Source organism: Protomyctophum bolini (assembly GCF_963924005.1).
Source record: "Protomyctophum bolini genome assembly, chromosome: 13".
Lineage (NCBI taxonomy): Eukaryota > Metazoa > Chordata > Actinopteri > Myctophiformes > Myctophidae > Protomyctophum > Protomyctophum bolini.
In genome coordinates this window covers 29,174,620-29,192,780 of record NC_137874.1, presented here as the reverse complement: position 1 = coordinate 29,192,780, position 18,161 = coordinate 29,174,620, and the positions used below count along the sequence as shown (strand labels likewise).

Genomic DNA, 18,161 nt, shown 5'->3' with positions numbered 1-18,161 from the left:
GCGACGCAGACACTGGACAAAGGGTGTGCTATCTCTCTTAGTTATTTTCCATCTGGTTGTGTTTGTAGTCACTCAGAAAGGGATTATCCTCAGCCAAAACTATTCATTGTATGTGTCAAGTCCAATTATGGATGGACAGGATATATTCTCAGAATTGGAGTAAAATATATATTGGGTCAAATTGATTGATCAACTGTGGTTCTCTAACTGTAGAGAGCTGTGGGTCTTCACATTCCATTAGGTGAAAAGAGCTGAGCGAGAGGGCAGAAGAAATGGTCAGTGGCAAATAATAATGATAATGTAGATTTAAAACCACATAGTCCACATAGTGGTAGCCTACTACCACTGAACTAATCTGAAAACCATCAAGGAACTGAATTGTATCTGATCTGAATGGTTCTAGACAGGGCCGATCGAATGCAGTTTAGAGTGTTCCAGTAAGAGCTAAACTTCTACCAGACAGCAGGGTAGGAAATAGACTGTTAGGGTGTGCACATTTAAGCCACATGCCAGGGTACTGTTTTCATCTTGTGTTGGGGAAGTGTGAACAGAACTTGTGAATATATGTTATATGTTTAATAATGAATTAATTAAAAACCCTATAAAAAGCACGTTTGAGTTCGTCAAAGATAAGCGATTATTGGAACATTTATAGTCCAGCTGTGCGTGTTAAACTCTTGTAATTCTGCTTGTATTCTTGAGCCCGTCGGGCGTTCAACCTAATCTCGACCGAACACACACACTGGCATGCCCTCATTTTTTTTCTGTAACCATGACCAAATATGACATATTCTTAAAGGGTAAGACCACTTTTTTTGAGGTTTGGGTTGTGTAGTTACTTTGCCATGATGCTACTCCAAATGTGGACAAGAAATAAAAAAATACTGCTCCAGTGATTAGAAATTGACAATTCAAAATATGCTCCTCATTGACTTGCATTGTAGCTCAAACAGCTCTCAAAGGCACTATTTTAGTACGTATACAAACACAAACAAAGTTGATTCAGACAATATAGAGCATCACCAAAACTCATGCAGTTTTATTTTTTCATAAAAATGTTAGATTCCTGTTGATTTTACTATTTGAAGATCTGGATCCGGATCCACGGATCCAGTCCGGGTTTTCTTCCCAATAAAATGGACAAATCAACAGGAAGATAACATTTTTATGAAAAAATAAAACTACATGAGTTTTGGTGATGCTCTATATTGTCTGAATCAACATTGTTTCTGTTTGTTTACATACTAAAAGAGTGACTTTGAGAGCTGTTTTAGCTACAATGTAAGTCAATGAGGAGCATATTTTGAATTATCAATTTCTAATCACTGGAGCAGTTATTTCTTATTTCTTGTCCACATTTGGAGTTGCATCATGGCAAAGTAACTACACAACCCAAACCTCAAAAACCCTTTAAGAAGAATAACTTCTTGATGATGTAAACAATATAGTTTTAAGATAATTTAGAATTTTTGTATAGCTTAGCTGCCTATTTAAGACTGACTTCTTATGCAGTAAGATACATGTAGCTATTTATGAGTATATTGTACATAATTCATTTCTAGTTTTTGTATTGAAAAGTCTGACTAACAGTTTTGTCTAAGATTTTAATAAAAGCATTTAAGCTACCTTTGTGAAGGCTGAGAAATTATATAATTGACTTTCCTTGTTAACTTCCCTCATTGTTTCTGAATAATGTGAATCTTTTATTAGTAGCTCAATTGTTCAATTTGGAAATGTATTTCTTATTATTTTGTTCTACTGTATATTTAATAGATTTGGTGCTTAAACAAACACATGCACACATCTGTGTGTGTGTGTGTGTGTGCACGAGTGTGTGTGTGTGTGTGTGTGTGTGTGTGTGTGTGTGTGTGTGTGTGTGTGTGTGCACGAGTGTGCGCAATCCACATAACTCGAGAACCGTTCGCCACACCGACTTCAAATTCGACACACGTTCCACACCCCCACAGGGAGTGCAGTGCCCGGTGTCGAGTCAGTCGGACCCATGGTTGTTCAGAACCGCCACAAAAGGCCTCTGCCCGGGCCAGACTCGATATTTGGGCATGCCTAACAAAGAACTCCATATATAGGAATGAACGGACACAGAGAGACAGCTGGGTGCAGGGGCATTCATGGATGTCCAACTTCCATCGTTACCGAATCGGTGCTCTATATACAACCAGTCACCGGTCTAGTTTAGCAAATGAGAGTGAGGGAGAGAAATAGATGCAAAAGCAACTTAGGCAATTTTCCACACTGTATAGTCTAAAGTCCGTCCGCTGTTCCTCCGGCCAGAAGAGAAACTACTGACTGACGTTATCTATTCACTGTATCACCGACAAGTTCGACAACCATGTAGGCTATATCAAAACCAGTGGTGGAAAAAGTTTACTTAAGTAAAAGTACCAATACGGCAATGCAAAAATTCTCTGTTACAAGTAATAGTCTGGAATTAAAAATGTACTTGAATAAAAGTATAGAAGTATTGGCATCAAAATGTACGTTTTGAGTGAATGTCTACAAATATTTTGAAAATAGCTGATCTACAAGCTCACAATGTGTTGCATCGCATCACATGGGCTATTTTCAAATGGCCGAAATGTATCGCTGAAGTGGTTAATGTATGTTTTTTAATAATCTAAATCTACAAAGTAACTAGTAACTCATATTTTTCAATAAATGTAGTGGAGTAAAAGTACAATATATTTGGATCTGAGATGTAGTGGAGTAGAAGTAAAAGTACTGTAAATTGGGAATACTCAAGTAATGTACAAATACTTCAAAATTGTACTTACGGTAAGTACAAATTACAATACTTAAGTAAATGTACTTAATTACTTTACACCATGACAAAACAAGTAACAACTAAGAAATGTTCTTCAGGGCTGAGTGGCGATTGAGTGCAGGACCATAGATATATGTGCAGGACAACATGGGCAGGACAAAGCTAGATTCCATGTCCTATCTGGACATGGAACAGCAGGGCAAAGAGTCAAGTTGTCCTACACACAGTCTTCATCGGTTCTCAAACTTTTTTATTTAAACTTTTCAAGGACCCCCAGTTTGCTTCTTGGTGATGGACTTTGGCATTGACACCAGGCTCTGATTGACAGATCTGTAGCTCTAAATGTCAATTAAAATTGAAAATTAAATCTGTTCAGTTCAACTTGAAAATCTTTTATTATTCACCATAGCAAAGTTTAAAAAACGCACAGGTGACCGACCAAGCACAGCAGACAATACTCCCCTCTTGTGGTCAAAGATTTAAACTTCAGTTGTCGTAAACTGTAGAATGGTTGTTGTGCTTTTTGGCAAATGGCTACTGACTGCTCCTGTGCTAAATGCTAACTGTTGTTGTTGTTGTTGTTGAGCAAACCGGTTCAAAGACATAACCTAAAGGTTTAATTAGGTTCGATTTATATTTTCCGTCGAAGATTATTTATCGATTCACTAAATAGGCAGTTGCTTTTTTGTTCTTTTGGTCGCTATTTTTCCCATGGCTGGCGTAGTAGAAGCAGGTATGGGATTTATGAAGGAGCTCATACATGAAATAGATGGATTACAATTACATTGACACCTCGTCATAATGCTATGATAACAATTAGGCTACCGGTATATTAAAACATAATTATAACCATCCCTCTTTGAAAGCTGTATGTAAATAGTAGCACCTCTGTTGGTTTTTGACGTATGTACTTGAAAAGACAACAAAATGGAGATTGGCGATGAGTCGCCCCAATGTTCCCTCAGTCCCTTCTCTACGCTCATTCTGTATCTGTAGCTCCGTATTGCTGAGGGAACATACTGGGGCTAGGAGATGAATACGAATTTGAATAGAGAATTTGTGTTTCCACTTGATTTCAGTATAACGACGGTTGGTGCGTTACAAAACAAAAACAAACTGTAATAGAGTATCCATTCAAGATAAATCAGAGTCTTTGTCTTTGTGGTGGTTAAAGTATGTCATGTTACGCCTTAGCCTTTTCAATCAATCAGCCTACTGTATGATGAATGTATTGTCTTTACTTCACAGAGGAGCAGGCGAGGACCCGCTTTCAGTCAGAGCTGGAGTTTGTCCAGTGTCTGGCCAACCCAAACTACCTGAACTGTGAGTTGACCACACAACTTTGATATTAATACAGATACATTGTGACATTATGAATTGTATAAAACCAAAAACATTGAAAGATTACTACTGTATGTTTCTGTCATGGTTACTGTTGGCTCACACAGGTCTGGGTGGCACAGTGGGTTAGTGATCTGTTGGCGCTGTTGCCCACTGTAACCCTTCTACAGGAGTAGCTTTTTGATAATTTATCACACCTTATTTTCACCTACAGTATATATTATACATGATAGGTGAATAGGTAAAAATGTAATTAATAGTTATCACCATGAAATTCCACAGTTGATTACTTACACGAAGACATGATTTATTGTATTACAAGTTTACTGAAATTGTACATTTAAATAGGCAAATTAGACATTGTATAGAAAAGATGCAAACAATGAAAAAGCTACTATTGTGGAAGGAAGGGTTATCATATAATATTAATTGACTTATATTGACCCTATAAACAAGATGGCGCTAAAGCAATGCATGATTCAACTTGGTTACTCTTTAGAAACTCCTAAGAGAACTGTTCAGTCACTGTGGCTGGCTGCCGGTGCCCACTGCGGCTCCTAAGAGAACTGTTCAGTCACTGTGGCTGGCTGCCGGTGACCACTGCAGCTCCTAAGAGAACTGTTCAGTCACTGTGGCTGCCAGTGCCCACTGCAGCTCCTAAGAGAACTGTTCAGTCACTGGCTGCCGGTGCCCACTGCAGCTCCTAAGAGAACTGTTCAGTCACTGGCTGCCGGTGCCCACTGCAGCTCCTAAGAGAACTGTTCAGTCACTGGCTGCCGGTGCCCACTGCAGCTCCTAAGAGAACTATTCAGTCACTGTGGCTGCCGGTGCCCACTGCAGCTCCTAAGAGAACTGTTCAGTCACTGTGGCTGGCTGCCGGTGTCCACTGCGGCTCCTAAGAGAACTGTTCAGTCACTGTGGCTGGCTGCCGGTGCCCACTGCAGCTCCTAATAAGGGTCAAAGGCAGTGCATGTAGAATAGATCATTAAATTATACTGTAACTTAAAATGTTTTTTTTATCTTTACCTTAATTATAAATGTTCTATTTTGGGCATGTGTGAATATTTTCAAAAAAGCTTGTAAACACATTGTAAGCTTGTAGATCTTATGTATTCGTAGACATGAGGCTAAATCAAGTTTCTAGTAGGCTACACATGGTGGAACTGGAAAATAATCCTATCTGTCTCCATGTCTTCAGTTCTGGCTCAGAGAGGATTCCTGCGAGACAAGTCATTTGTCAACTACCTGAAGTACTTAATGTATTGGAAAGAACCCGAGTATGCCAAGTTCCTAAAGTAAGTCATGGTAAAAAATAATCCACATTAGCCACAAACCCAAGACAAGATACACCTTTATTAATCCCCATAGCAGCAACAGTAGTAAAGGTGATTGCACAATACGGTTGTGATTAAAATAAAACCCACAGGCTTCAATTTTAAAAAGAGACACACTGTCACATCACTGCATGGTGTTTAAGAGGTAATAGAAGTGGGTGTTTATTTGAAATGTTTGGGTACAAGTAAAAGTCAATAACCAAACCAAACCACTAAATAATTGCAATGAGTCTCTGTATATGTTGACAATCTATCAATAATTGTGTACAGTCAATGAGAGTATATTAATGACTATGCTGAAGCTCAGGAATCAATCAGTTTTCCCAGTCATAATACAGATATTCTAACTCTGAATGAAGTTTCCCTATGGACCCACATTAAATTCAATTCAACTTTCACACCATAGAGGGCATTTGTGGGTTGGATTTCAGTCAGCATTTCATTGGTCATTCAATGCAACAAAAAATAAAAGTGGCCGATGCTGTCGAATGATGAATAATTATGTTCTTGCAGATACCCCCACTGCCTGCACATGCTGGAGCTGTTGCAATACGAGCATTTCCGCAAGGAGCTGGTGAACGCACAGTGCGCCAAGTTCATTGATGAACAGCAGCTGCTGCACTGGCAGCATTACTCCAGGAAGCGTACGCGTCTTCAGCAGGCACTAGCAGAGCAACAGCAGCCTCAGCTTACACAGCCTCCACACAGCAACGCTGCCACCAAATAATGACTTTGGGTGTGTGGGGTTCTTTTTTGTTGTGCCAATGCTTTGTGGTTATGTGTGTGTGAGTGTCAGAGAGCATATCTGAGTGCCAGTGATTGGGATGATAGATGGATGGTGGGTTTTTGAGGTTCTATAGGTTTAATAATGTACTGCAAGTATGTGCTATAAAGCCGACAATTTGCATGGTTAGATACCTCTGTTAAAGAATATTTATAGTTACATGCCTCTGTTCAGGATTGTTTTTCTTCTCTAATTCATGTTTGTCCTTTTAGACAGGCTCATTCCGACAACAAAAGTGCACACAGTGATGCAAATAGCCTGTATCCTTAGACTCACTCAATTGAGAGATGATGCAATCATGTCACCCTCCAGGGATACTGGGATGCAATACTGTACTCAGTACTGTACGTTGTTGAAGTAGGCTCATAAAATGACCCTGGGTTCCATCTAAAAGACCACCCCTGGGACCCGGTACCCATTACATTGAAATCCTATTTACATCACTGTGGGGAAAGCGACAAACAATTGTTGATTTATTAACTGCTTAACTGTGTGTCTCTCTCTTTCAGTCTTTTGCTTTGGATGTTTTTTCTTTTCTTTTTTTCAAAATAAAATATTTGAAATTGAACATGTTTTAGACAGTTTGATTTGGGTTAATAAACAATACAGACAATAACAATTAGGAACAGGATTTAGGATTTTATAAAAGTATGACTAGCCTATACAATAAGCACTTGTTTTTGCCATTAACATATAGGTTAATATTTGCTTTAACCCAAATAATTGCATTATTGTTTATACAAGTAAATTACAAGGACAGGCATTCAAAGTTCAAAACATTATGGCAATCTGACGTGTAACGAATTGTTTTTGAAAACGCCACAAGATGGCGCTAAAGCAATGCATGATTCAACTTGGTTACTCTTTAGAAACCCGGAAGATAAACATTTATGAAATGTTCTGTTCTGAGCTATGGTTCTGAGCCAGTAGTGCACATGATGCACATCTTCCACGGTTTGATATTTTATCTAAAGTAGATGGAGGAATAATGAAAATGGAAAATGACAGCCCTGGGAGTTATTACTCGGTAATTTAACGTACTAGTACAAATAGCAGCACATATTGTTGTAACTATATAAGTGCATTTATATGCGGTTATCATGCGTCTGATCATAATAAACCCAAGTAGGCTATGCACATCGCGAATAGCAGTTTTTCCAGTTTGCTATTTGGCCAGAAAATCTGATGTATAACGGCTTCCATGTTATCATTAGCTAATTCTTTAACAGACGAGGGCCAAACTTTGGGTCCAAAACATTGTACCTCTCTTCAACTCTGCACGTAAAACATTTAATGTCACGTGTCTGCATAACAATTCGTTGTACCAAAGTCCAGCTGTGGTACCGTACTGCTAGTCTATACAGTCAATGAATGGCTATACAGAGAGGGAGGTTGCAACTTTGGCTGTTACAGCCTTTAATGTCACTTGTCTTAAGTTCTCAGGCCAGACTTCTCAATATTATTCCGGGCGTTTTTGACACCACCAGAGCAGGTATCATCACTGTGGTCTTTGCAAAACCGTGAGGGTGATTGATATGATGTAGGCCTAGGCCTATTGTTGGATAATAGTTTGCTGTTTCAGTTCTCCTTTTGTCTGTCTGTCTGTCTGCCCGTGTCTCATTCTATCTGTCTGTCTGTCAGTTTATCAGCATTATGTCCCTTGATCATTTGTGAATCAATTTGAGACAAACCAGGTTTATCCAATGTTTGTCATTTCATTTCTCATAGAGCCGTGAGGATGGCCCGTTTGCGTGTGGCAGTCATAGGGGCAGGGGCCGCTGGCCTGTGTGCAGCTCGACACATCCTGGCTCGTCCCGAAGCCTTTGAACCTCCTGTGGTCTATGAGCTCACCGAGCATGTCGGTGGCACCTGGTTCTACGATGAGCGTGTGGGCTGCTACGACAATGGCCTGCCCATTCATAGCAGCATGTACAGAGACCTCAGGTGTGTTGCTATGCTGACTGGTCAACTGACCAAACCATTTTGGTTTCATGGTAGTCTTGGGCCCTGGGTAGGTGTCCAGCATGCCATGTTTCGGTTTGTAATGTAGGCATGGCACTTGTGCAAGCTCTCTCTGTCTCTGGCACTCATGTTTTTCTTTCTACAGAACTTTGATTCCGTTTAGTCATTAACGTTTAAAGGGATGTAAGTGCTTTTATTTAAACATCTCGCCAACTCTAGTAAACATAAAATACATTTTCAGGTCGGAGATGAAACGAATAATGAGCAGAGGAATTTTGAATTGGAACACTTGAAGGCAAGCCGATAAATGTGTTCTCTCTTCTGATTGAGACCCCTGGTACTGGACAAATAATATAGCAATGATCAGAATATAGTGCCTAATTGTTTAAATGGAAAAAATGTTTTAACAAAGAAATATCACTTTTCAATTTTCATCCTCTCATGCGTCATAGGACCAATCTCCCCAAAGAGGTGATGATGTTCCCAGACTTCCCCTTTGACCCCCAGCTGCCCAGCTTCCTGCTACACCAGGAGGTCCAGCGATACCTTGAGCGCTACAGTGACAGCCATCACATCGTGCCTCACATCAGGGTAAGAATCATAACGCTACAGTGACAGCCATCACATCGTGCCTCACATCAGGGTAAGAATCATAACGCTACAGTGACAGCCATCACATCGTGCCTCACATCAGGGTAAGAATCATAACGCTACAGTGACAGCCATCACATCGTGCCTCACATCAGGGTAAGAATCATAACGCTACTGTGACAGCCAGCAGGGTAAGAATCATCCCTATAGGTCACGCTCATTCATGCTTCTTAACTTATTTACCACTGAACTGTCTTTCATGAAGCATATTAGATACTGATCAAATGGTGGTTTCAGTTAATTCAGTTAAGTGCACCATGTCTGAAGCTCTCACCACCTGGAGTACAGATTCAAAGCAGTAACTTTCTTACCATGGCATGGGCTCTAACGTTTAGGATACAGCCTGCCTTAAATGTTTTTCAAAGTGGTAAAAAAAAAGAAAAGCAAAGACGTTTAGGGATAAGGTTTAAGGCACCGGCAGAAATAGGGCCCCAAATCCCCCACCTCCCCTTTCTGATTTACTAATTTGGTATGTCACAGCACATTGTGTTTCAACACTTATTATTTATTGGAACCTTTTGATAAAAGTTTTCTTTATTTTGGTTGGAAGTAATTGAAAACCACAGATGTAAATGTGTAAATAAAATATTGTATTTTTGTATTGTATTTGTAAGTATTTGACCTGGTATCTCTCTTCTTGTTTACTGACTGTTCAGTTCAACACAGTAGTGGAAGAGGTGAATCCTGCCACTGTGGAAATTAAAGCACAGAGGTCAAAACAGAGCTGGGAGGTGACGACATCCGACAAGACAGGATCACAGAAAACAGAGATGTTTGACTCCGTTTTTGTCTGCACTGGGTAAGACGTTTGATGGGGAATACACTTGTCTTGGCTGTGTCTTTTCTATTCTGTACTAAATATGATTCGTTCACATTACAAATACTTTGTCCTGTGGACACAAAGAGAAGCATATTCTCTTATATCTTTTATATATTACCTTTTGCCATTAAGCTAAATGTTGCAAATATAATAGAAAAGCTTATATTATAAGCCTTTGTGTAGTGCTCTGTTCATAGGGCATAGGCGGTGTGTCGCCCCATTGCACATTATAGGCCAGCCGTCACTGATAGAAGCCTCTGTTTCCATCTGTGTGCATACTGTAGGATTTTCTGCAGCAAGGTGAAGATTGATAATAACAAGCCTTATATGGTATAGATATAATGCTAAAGTGCTGAACTATATACTACGCTGTCTCTGAAAAACAACCACACTAACTAAAACATTTACTGAGAAACACTGAGACTCCAAAAAGATGTGCTCTCCAGTTCTTGCAACCATTAAACCAATATTGATTTGTGTATTCTTATACACATGCATGCCAACTTACTGTTATACATACACATGTGCAGTGTTTAGTTTTACCGCAGCATTTGCATGTTAGCTACAGCTAACAATCAAAGCATATTAGTTATTGGCTGTTTTTCAAAATTCAGGAGCAGGAGCATTCCTGTCCTTAAACTAGTCTATATCTTTTGTGAACTCGTACTGACTGTATCTTCGTCTTATAGACTCTAAAGTAAATGAAAATGTACTCCTCTTCTAGGCATTACTCTGACCCGCACATCCCATCCATCCCGGGTATAGAACATTTCAAAGGTGAAGATTAAAGCAATGAATCTCCTTTCCATCCATCTTTCTTGATGCTAATGCACTCTATAGGTAGAGTGAGTGATACACAGTGAGTCCTACAGGTATCCACATCCTTTCTCTGGACAGTCTGTTCATTTCTAAAAATGCTATATCACATTTAATGTGATATACGTTCTGTGAACATTTTTTTTTTTTTGTATATATGTGTGTTATCTGGGGAAATTGGGTCTCTGTGGTGGTGGGCAACTGTTTTTAACTCTTTAGCTCCACATTCTCCCCCCCCCCCCAGAATATGGACGCTATGGTTCATATGGTTAAATCTAAGTCTAATGTCCTGGTTCAGATCAACAACCTGTTGATATTTAGCCAGTGCTGTCACAGTACGGTTCAAAGGCTTTTTAAAGCTGAAAGTGTAGAGAGACAGGAAGCTGAGGGACCTTTAAAGACTGACAGCCATTCAGCCCAGTTGTAATTTATAGGTGTAAGTTGGAGATTGGCAACGGCAAAGACTCCAGTACGCATAGCAATGACAAAATTAACTGACAATGGTGGAAACAAACAAAAACTAACTTGAAGCCGATACCCCCTCTGTCAACCTCTGTTTGTCAACCTTCTATCCATAGGTAGAGTGATACACAGTCACTCCTACAGGTATCCACAGCCTTTCTCTGGACAGTCTGTAGTGGTCCTAGGAGCTGGGGCGTCAGGATTAGATATCGCCATTGAACTTGCCAGTGTTGACGCCCAGGTAATTACTGTTCTCTCACTCATTCCCTATATACATTATTAAAAGAAGATTTTGATGAAAGAGTGTTTTGTTTAAATAGCGCCCCAGGTTCAAGGGGCCACCGTGTGCGTCGCTCACAACAGGTTGTCAAAAGGACAAGCACAATAAAGCTAGATTGCTCATTTCCATTGTGATCGTTTGAGTGTAACTACTTCCTCCTCCTGGTTACACGAGAAAGGCACTGAACAGTTCCCGATGAGTGGGTTTGTGCCTTACATGGTTTCTCCACCATTGGTGTACGAGTATGTGTGAATGGGTTTTATTGAACATATAATGCACATTGTAAAGCTCTTTAGAGAAAGGCGCTATAGATATGCAGACCATATATGCATATGCCATTTCATGACCACATTATAAGTTAGTACACAATGTAGTGTCGCATGTTCTTCTCTACCTCTCTACAGGTGATATTAAGCCATGGTAAGCCCACTCTGACAGTCCCTCTGCCCTCGGGGGTTCAGCAGGCCAGTCCAGTGGTTGGGGTCCAGGAGGACGGGTCGTTGTGCTTCCAGGTTAGCTTAAAATATGATACCATTCAACGTTTAAAATTTAGGGCTTGACACGCTTTTCCAGGGTGACTTAGTAGTGCAACCCCAAAGAGTGTAGTAAGTACTAAATGTCAAACCCATCTTTAATTCAAGTGCATTGAATTGGTATTGTAATAATTGTATTGTACTTCTCCAAAGATGTTCCTGTGAGGATTAGAACAATCACAATGGCATATTGGATTTTGTTTTATCCCTGTTCATATTTTAAGTCACTCTTTTTCTTGTGAAACCACAAAACATGGAAACTAAAGGAAAACGCAAAAGGAAAACAATTGATCCAATGTTCTAACATTGCTCTGCTATTAGGACGGGTCGTTTTTCCGGCCGCAGGTGCTGCTGCTGTGCACAGGGTACAACTTCACCTACCCCTTCCTTAACCCAGCTAAGCTGGGCCTGGAGATCCTACCACATTTGGTGACTCCTCTCTACCGGTTCATGATGCCACCAGCATTCCCCTCGCTGTTCATCATTGGCATCTGCAAAATCATCTGCCCCTTCCCACACTTTCACTGCCAGGTGTGTACTCTAAAATCATTGGGACCCAAATTGGTGAAAATAGCAGATCTACAAGCACACAACACGTCGCTTCGCGCCGCATTGTGAGCTTGTAGATCAGCCATTTTCACTACTTCATAAACATCTGTTTTCTGAATTTATAATTTTCTTTGATTTCTTCATGAAATTACTGAAAGAATCATTTAACTTTTTTAGGATTTTTTTTTTTTTTTTAATGTTTTGAAATAATAGTAATTAAAAACTAAATATATGAAACAAAAAATATCCGCAACCCACAAATGGGTCCTGAGTCCTGACCCAGTGTTTGGGAAACAGTGCTCTAAACGGGTCCTGATCAAATTCACATACCGGTGAAAAATCCATTCGACACACCCAGACAAATAGTCACCGTCCTACTGCATCGTCTCTACTCTCTCCTGCAGGTCCAGTTTGCTCTGGGCACTCTGGAGGGCACTGTGTCGCTGCCGTCCAGGGCTGAGATGGAGGAGGAGGTGCAGAGTGAGAAGGACATCAAGGTGGAGCGCGGTGTCCAGCAAAGACACTTGCTGAAAATGGACAAGGACCAGTGGGAGTATTGTAGGACTCTAGCCCGCAGTGGGGGTTTCCCCTCGCTCGCCCCAGTCGTTCAAAGCCTATATGAGGAGGTCTGGAGGCAGAGACAGGTTCACCCTCGGAATTACAGGAAACTCAACTACCAACTGGTCAGTGACACCCAGTGGGAGCTGAGGGAACGCCAAAGTCGTGAATGAGTGCCTTGATATGCGATTATGCGTACATCTATATATGCATAATATATCAGATGATAATAGATCTTATATGGGATATTTTAGGCTTACCCCATGATGCAAACTCTACATTCTCATTCTTGATCATAGACTGACACCTAGTGGTCGGTTAATTCAACAGTAGCAGGATGTGCATCCATTTTATACACAGCCTGGGTATGTTTTTAATGAACAGGCACCACACACATGTGAGTTGTTGATCCTCTCACTACTATAAATTGATAGCCATATTAATTTATTAATAGTGACCAATTTCATGTTGATGGGTACCGTACTGTTAGATAAACCTGTGTTGTAGTTTCAATTGGAATCTATTTAAATATTTTTGGGGGTGGGTTCAAGTCCCATGCAGTATGTGGGTTAGAGTCTTATTTGTTGTCGTTCCCAGTTCTTCTGTTGTTGCGGGTTTAAGTCCCATATCTGTATTTCTCTTTAAATGCATTTTGTATAGAAAGCACACCTTTGTGTATGTGCTATATAATTAAACTGGCCTATTCTGTGCCTCTAAAGCCTTAACCACACCAAAGGGTCACCATGCAACTCCTTGGGTCCAAACGGTTGCAAGGAGTTAACGCTAAAACCGTCTTGACCCTTTGGTGTGGTTTGGGCCATTGAATTCCATGCGTTGAATCACTAGGGTCAACGTGTGTCAACGTGCAACAAGACATATCACACCACAGGGACAAAGCTAAAACCGTCTTGACCATTTGGTCAAGACCACCTAACGTCAACACCTAACATAGTGAAGTGAAACTCAAAATAAATTATTGATCTATTTATTTACTACTCTATAAAGTCCATAATTCATATTTAAATTTAGCAATAGTTTCTGAGTCACTCCATTGCCAATAAAGTGCCAATAATCTCCAGAGGTGTTTGTTTGTTTATTCTATGGACCAACATGTGTGAGACAGCGAGAGCATGTGTGTCTGTGTGTTTATACTGTGACAGAGTGACGGACAGAGAATGTATGACTCAGCAATAACTTGAGGATGTTTTTAATGAATGAGCATTTTTGTTTTTCACCCAGCGGATGTGTTTCCTTCAGATGAACGGAGAAGATCATTTACCTTCCAGAGCCGACGGCTTTTATTGATCCACAGTACTTCATGTTAACCATAAGCAAGTTAACAATGGGGACACAAATCCAACGACAAACCTTAATGAAGTGGGGGAAAAGTTCCTAGTACCACCACCCTGGAGACTGGGATTAAAATACAACACGGTGCAATGTCTTTTGAAGCAGGAATGCCCCCACCCCCAACCACATTTTAACATTTTCATATTTTTAGCATTCATTGTATTTATCACGTACAAACGAGACAATATATAGTCTATATCTCATCACTAATGATAAAAGTGCTGAAATCTTTTGTGTACAAGGGTCCCGGACTATGATCTCCCTTCATTTGTTTGTCCATAGTTTAAAATAGATTTAAGACCCCTGCTTTGTCTAGGATAGCGGTTCTCAAAGTAGGTTCTGGGGACCCCCAGGGTTCCTTGAGGGGTTTCCCTTCCCTTCTTAAAGGTCTGTAACTCTGAGAGTGTACACTCAGAGTTATGAAATTGAAAGGTTTGAGAACCACTGCTCTATTAGAAGATAACCCTTGAAGACTTGGACTCCATCTCCGTGCCCACCTCCCTTTCTGCTTCTACCTTCTCAGTCACCTCCTGATCCTCCTCTCCCACCCCCTCCTTCTTTAGGAGCTTCAGTGGCCACCAGAGGGACCCTCTGCGGCGGTCCCGTCGGAGAGTGGGTCCTGCCAGCCAGCAGCAGCTGGTGCCCTTGTCCCCCGTCAGGAAGTAAAGGAGAGCATTGAGCCAGGCATTGCAGGAGGCCAGTGGCCGGGTCACCTTGTAGCAGATGGAGACGGTCTTCATGGTGTTGCAGCCCCCGACTTTACCTCTCCGCATCAGCAGGAACAGCGTCCGGGTCACATGGAATGGCAGGAAGCAGAGGGCGAACAGTAGTGTGATGGTGACGATGGTCTTGATGGACTTCCTGCGACGGCGTATGTAGTGGGAGTGCTGCGAGCCAGATATGGACACCGAGGTCCTTTCCCTAGCGCCGTCATTTGACCCGTCTCCGGCCACCCCATCCTCACCCCCTTCCACCGAACTGGGCGGAGAACGCAAGGTTCGAAATATTGTCCTGACCACCTGGGAGTAACACCATGCGATGATGACAAAGGGGACAAAGAAGCCCAACAGGTGAAGGACGATCCCGTATGGTACATAATCGGCGAACTCCTTATCTATGGCGTCGTCCCAACAGTTCACATATCCCTGAGAGATGCCACCACTGATAGCGATGTTCCCACCCTCCCCCTCGGATCTGGTCATGTTCTCTCCTGAGACTCCCCCTCTCAGCACATAGCCAGTCTGGGCGAACCTGAAGATGGGGCATGTGAGGATGAAGACCACCACCCACACCAAAGCGCATGTCCCTTTCACCACTCTCCTGCTCTCCAGGGTGATGGTCCTCATTGGGTGGCAGATACCCAAATACCTGTGGACAGAGGATCATGTCTGAGGTCACTCTGCTTCTACTCAAACATAATGTTGCTAACATTTGTTATTTCGTCTTGTGGTTACAGAGACTGCCAGGTAGACAAAGGTTCACAGGTTTTATCCCTGCAAGCCAGGCCCTGTGGCTATGTCCTGTAGTAAAGATGTTGGATCCCTACTGTCCTTTTTTCCCCAGTATATAAGTGAAAGGCAGGTTTTGTGTTAGTGACCTTAGGGGCAATACAGGTTTCATTCATTCATTCACAGGTACACTTTGTGGGCCTTTTCCTTGGACCAGAAATTTTGACATTTTGGCTCTGTATCCTCCACTGAACTTCTGGAAGTACAAAGCTAAAATGACAGCCTGTTTCTAACTTTGTTTCCAACGAAAGACTGATTTGAGACAACAGACTGCATTCACACATTGAATTCCTTTTAGGATGATGACATTTGTGTGTAAGTGTGCATGCCAACTTGATAACGGGGAATTCAAGGCGCCCTACCTGTGGATGGAGATGCAGGTGAGGAAGAAGATGGAGCAGTAGAGGTTGAAGTAGAACAGGAAGCGGACGAGGCGGCACATGAAGTCCCCGAACACCCAGTGGTCGCGGAGCACATAGCTGGCCACCAGGAAGGGCAGGGAGAGGCCATACATGAGGTCAGTGGTGGCCAGGTTCACCATGTAGATCAGCGAGGTGTTCCAGCGCCGCCGGGCGCCACCGTGCCCTCGTCGGTGGCAACCGCCGCGGTGCCGGCAGGAGCGCAGGAGGACCACCGAGTTGAGGGTCAGGCTGAAGAGGAAGGTGAGGGAGTAGCACACGGGGAGGAAGACATACTTGTAGGATTCGTCAATGCTGCAGGCGGAGGTGGACAGAGGTGGGGCGGGGATTGTGCCAGAGGTGTTGGGGTGGAGGATCCCTGACAAGGTGCCAGCACTACCAGGTGTGGCGTTGGAAGCTTGGTTCAACCCCATGATATCTGGCCGCTATTTGGGGCTGTTCTGAAGTGGCTTGTCATGTTCACGCTCCGCTCTCATTGCAGCCTAGTTAGGGCAAATTCTGTCATTTCTGTCTGTCTATTTATCTATCTATCACTCTCTGTCATTGGTGGAGTATTACTCCACTGTGCAGTCCGTTCCTCAGATAAGGTGTGTACTGTGACAAGGGGGGAAAAAAACGGTCATTAGTTTGGAAACACTCTCAGAATGTACTGCATGTGTTTTGCTGATGAAGAGTATGTCTCGGACTATTAGTCCCTCAATCATTAACACAGTTTTCCGGAAACCTCCCTCAACTCATGTAGGCCTACCGTATGTAGTATGTTCCAGCACTAAGCTACTTTGACCATGGTTAAATTGTAAATTCAAGCTCATGTTTTGGAACAAGGTCACTGACTGTTTCGCAACATAAGAATCCCTATACCGTAATTGCAGAGAGGCATTCTGGTCGTAAACTGAATCACTTGAAATGGTGAGAATTTGTCGTGGCGACAATGGAGATACATTTAACAGTGAATAACATTCACGTGGCAAGACAACTGAATGTCACACCAGTGCAACAGGACAGTGCATGGCTGTTCTTTGCAACAATTCTTTAGCTGTGTGCAGTTGAACAGTGGGGCATATCTCATTGATGCAGCTGTAGAGGAATGTTTGTATGCACATGTACATGTGTGTGTACTGTAGTTGTAGACCACCGTGTGGTACACTGGTCAAGTGTACAACAAGGAAGTTATACTGGGGGAGAAATGTGTGTTTGAGAACTTATGTTCCAAGGTCCATTTTACTGCACCAATGCCAGAAAATAAAATGTGTATGTATGAATGAATGAATAATGTATAATGCATATTTGTGGAGTGATAAATATGAGTAAAGTGATATGTATTGATACAGTATTTATACTGCATATCATATGTCGAGCACATTCTCAGTATATTATGTACTATAACGAATTCAACTTGATACTTCTCTGCCATATCATTTTACACAAATCACTGCGTTCTGTATAGTCGCTCAGTACCTTGTAACTCTTGTAAGGAGCATTATAAATAATAACATTTACTTAGAATTCCATGTCAGCCTGGATTAAAACAAAATGATGTGTATGCACTAAATGTTTCCCTCCCAGTTTACATTAAAGATGTTAATAACGGGAATTCCACTGAACACCAAGTTGACATGAGTAAGCGATTAAAACACAGACCCCCACATACACTCGCATTCAGAGGCATAGTTTAGTGTAAACTACAGTAAGCGGTTACCTGTAGATGCTCCTGTCCAGAAGGTCATTTGCAGCATATATCTCGTCCTGCCTTTCCACAGTGGATGTAGTTATAAATGTCTCGGTCCAGAGCTAAGGGTCTCAGGCCCAATCCACTGACCTTCAGTGTGGCTGTAAATAATTGATCACCATTCATTCAGTAAGAACTGCAGGAATGAAACCCAATACAAGAAGCTGCAGGGACTCTGATCATGTTATCACTGCAGTGCTGAATCCAACAGAGTGGAAAGTACATAGTTTAATTAATACGTTAACAATGCTTTCTATTGTTGGTTCACTCATGAATGCTGATG

General features: G+C 41.7%; 3 protein-coding genes across 6 annotated transcripts; 2 read left to right on the top strand and 1 right to left on the bottom strand.

Annotated features, from left to right (window-relative positions):
- The first annotated feature begins 3,286 nt into the window (after window positions 1-3,286).
- med31 (mediator complex subunit 31) lies at window positions 3,287-6,809 on the top strand. The gene is made up of 4 exons (XM_080779823.1): window positions 3,287-3,515; window positions 4,031-4,105; window positions 5,322-5,418; window positions 5,971-6,809. Exons 1-4 carry the CDS (start codon window positions 3,494-3,496, stop codon window positions 6,182-6,184), a joined length of 408 nt encoding a protein of 135 aa, XP_080635949.1. The 5' UTR covers window positions 3,287-3,493; the 3' UTR covers window positions 6,185-6,809.
- Window positions 6,810-7,153: 344 nt separating this feature from the next.
- LOC308327221 (uncharacterized protein) lies at window positions 7,154-14,582 on the top strand. 3 transcript variants are annotated; one of them, XM_080780467.1, is made up of 10 exons: window positions 7,154-7,268; window positions 7,970-8,185; window positions 8,656-8,794; window positions 9,511-9,653; window positions 10,399-10,451; window positions 11,069-11,193; window positions 11,637-11,744; window positions 12,087-12,296; window positions 12,719-12,997; window positions 14,112-14,580. In XM_080780467.1, exons 1-10 carry the CDS (start codon window positions 7,243-7,245, stop codon window positions 14,175-14,177), a joined length of 1,365 nt encoding a protein of 454 aa, XP_080636593.1. In that variant the 5' UTR covers window positions 7,154-7,242; the 3' UTR covers window positions 14,178-14,580. The 3 variants fall into 3 exon arrangements, with proteins under 3 accessions (XP_080636593.1, XP_080636594.1, XP_080636595.1); XM_080780469.1 differs by lacking the exon at window positions 7,154-7,268 and adding an exon at window positions 7,627-7,733 and having other exon boundaries at window positions 14,112-14,582; XM_080780468.1 differs by lacking the exon at window positions 14,112-14,580 and having other exon boundaries at window positions 12,719-14,110.
- Window positions 14,583-14,586: 4 nt separating this feature from the next.
- LOC308327220 (P2Y purinoceptor 6) lies at window positions 14,587-17,925 on the bottom strand. Of its 2 annotated transcripts, XM_080780466.1 has the most exons (3): window positions 17,849-17,925; window positions 16,093-16,743; window positions 14,587-15,590 (listed from the first exon to the last, which is right to left on the bottom strand). In XM_080780466.1, the coding sequence occupies exons 2-3, from the start codon at window positions 16,560-16,562 to the stop codon at window positions 14,675-14,677; spliced, it is 1,386 nt and encodes a 461-aa protein (XP_080636592.1). In that variant the 5' UTR covers window positions 16,563-16,743; window positions 17,849-17,925; the 3' UTR covers window positions 14,587-14,674. The 2 variants fall into 2 exon arrangements, with proteins under 2 accessions (XP_080636592.1, XP_080636591.1); XM_080780465.1 differs by lacking the exon at window positions 17,849-17,925 and having other exon boundaries at window positions 16,093-17,596.
- Between the last annotated feature and the right edge of the window lie 236 nt (window positions 17,926-18,161).

What these genes read in the sequence shown, in the direction of transcription:
- med31 (XM_080779823.1), top strand. Translation starts at nt 3,494, where the DNA reads ATGGCTGGCGTAGTAGAAGCAG. An exon ending in CAACCCAAACTACCTGAACT is followed by an intron (nt 4,106 to 5,321) that starts GTGAGTTGACCA and finishes CCATGTCTTCAG; the next exon opens with TTCTGGCTCAGAGAGGATTC. An exon ending in GAGTATGCCAAGTTCCTAAA is followed by an intron (nt 5,419 to 5,970) that starts GTAAGTCATGGT and finishes ATGTTCTTGCAG; the next exon opens with ATACCCCCACTGCCTGCACA.
- LOC308327221 (XM_080780467.1), top strand. Translation starts at nt 7,243, where the DNA reads ATGACAGCCCTGGGAGTTATTACTCG. An exon ending in GGGTATAGAACATTTCAAAG is followed by an intron (nt 10,452 to 11,068) that starts GTGAAGATTAAA and finishes TTCTATCCATAG; the next exon opens with GTAGAGTGATACACAGTCAC. An exon ending in TTGCCAGTGTTGACGCCCAG is followed by an intron (nt 11,194 to 11,636) that starts GTAATTACTGTT and finishes ACCTCTCTACAG; the next exon opens with GTGATATTAAGCCATGGTAA.
- LOC308327220 (XM_080780466.1), bottom strand. Translation starts at nt 16,562, where the DNA reads ATGGGGTTGAACCAAGCTTCCAACGCCACACCTGGTAGTGCTGGCACC. An exon ending in ACCTGCATCTCCATCCACAG is followed by an intron (nt 15,591 to 16,092) that starts GTAGGGCGCCTT and finishes CTCTGTCCACAG; the next exon opens with GTATTTGGGTATCTGCCACC.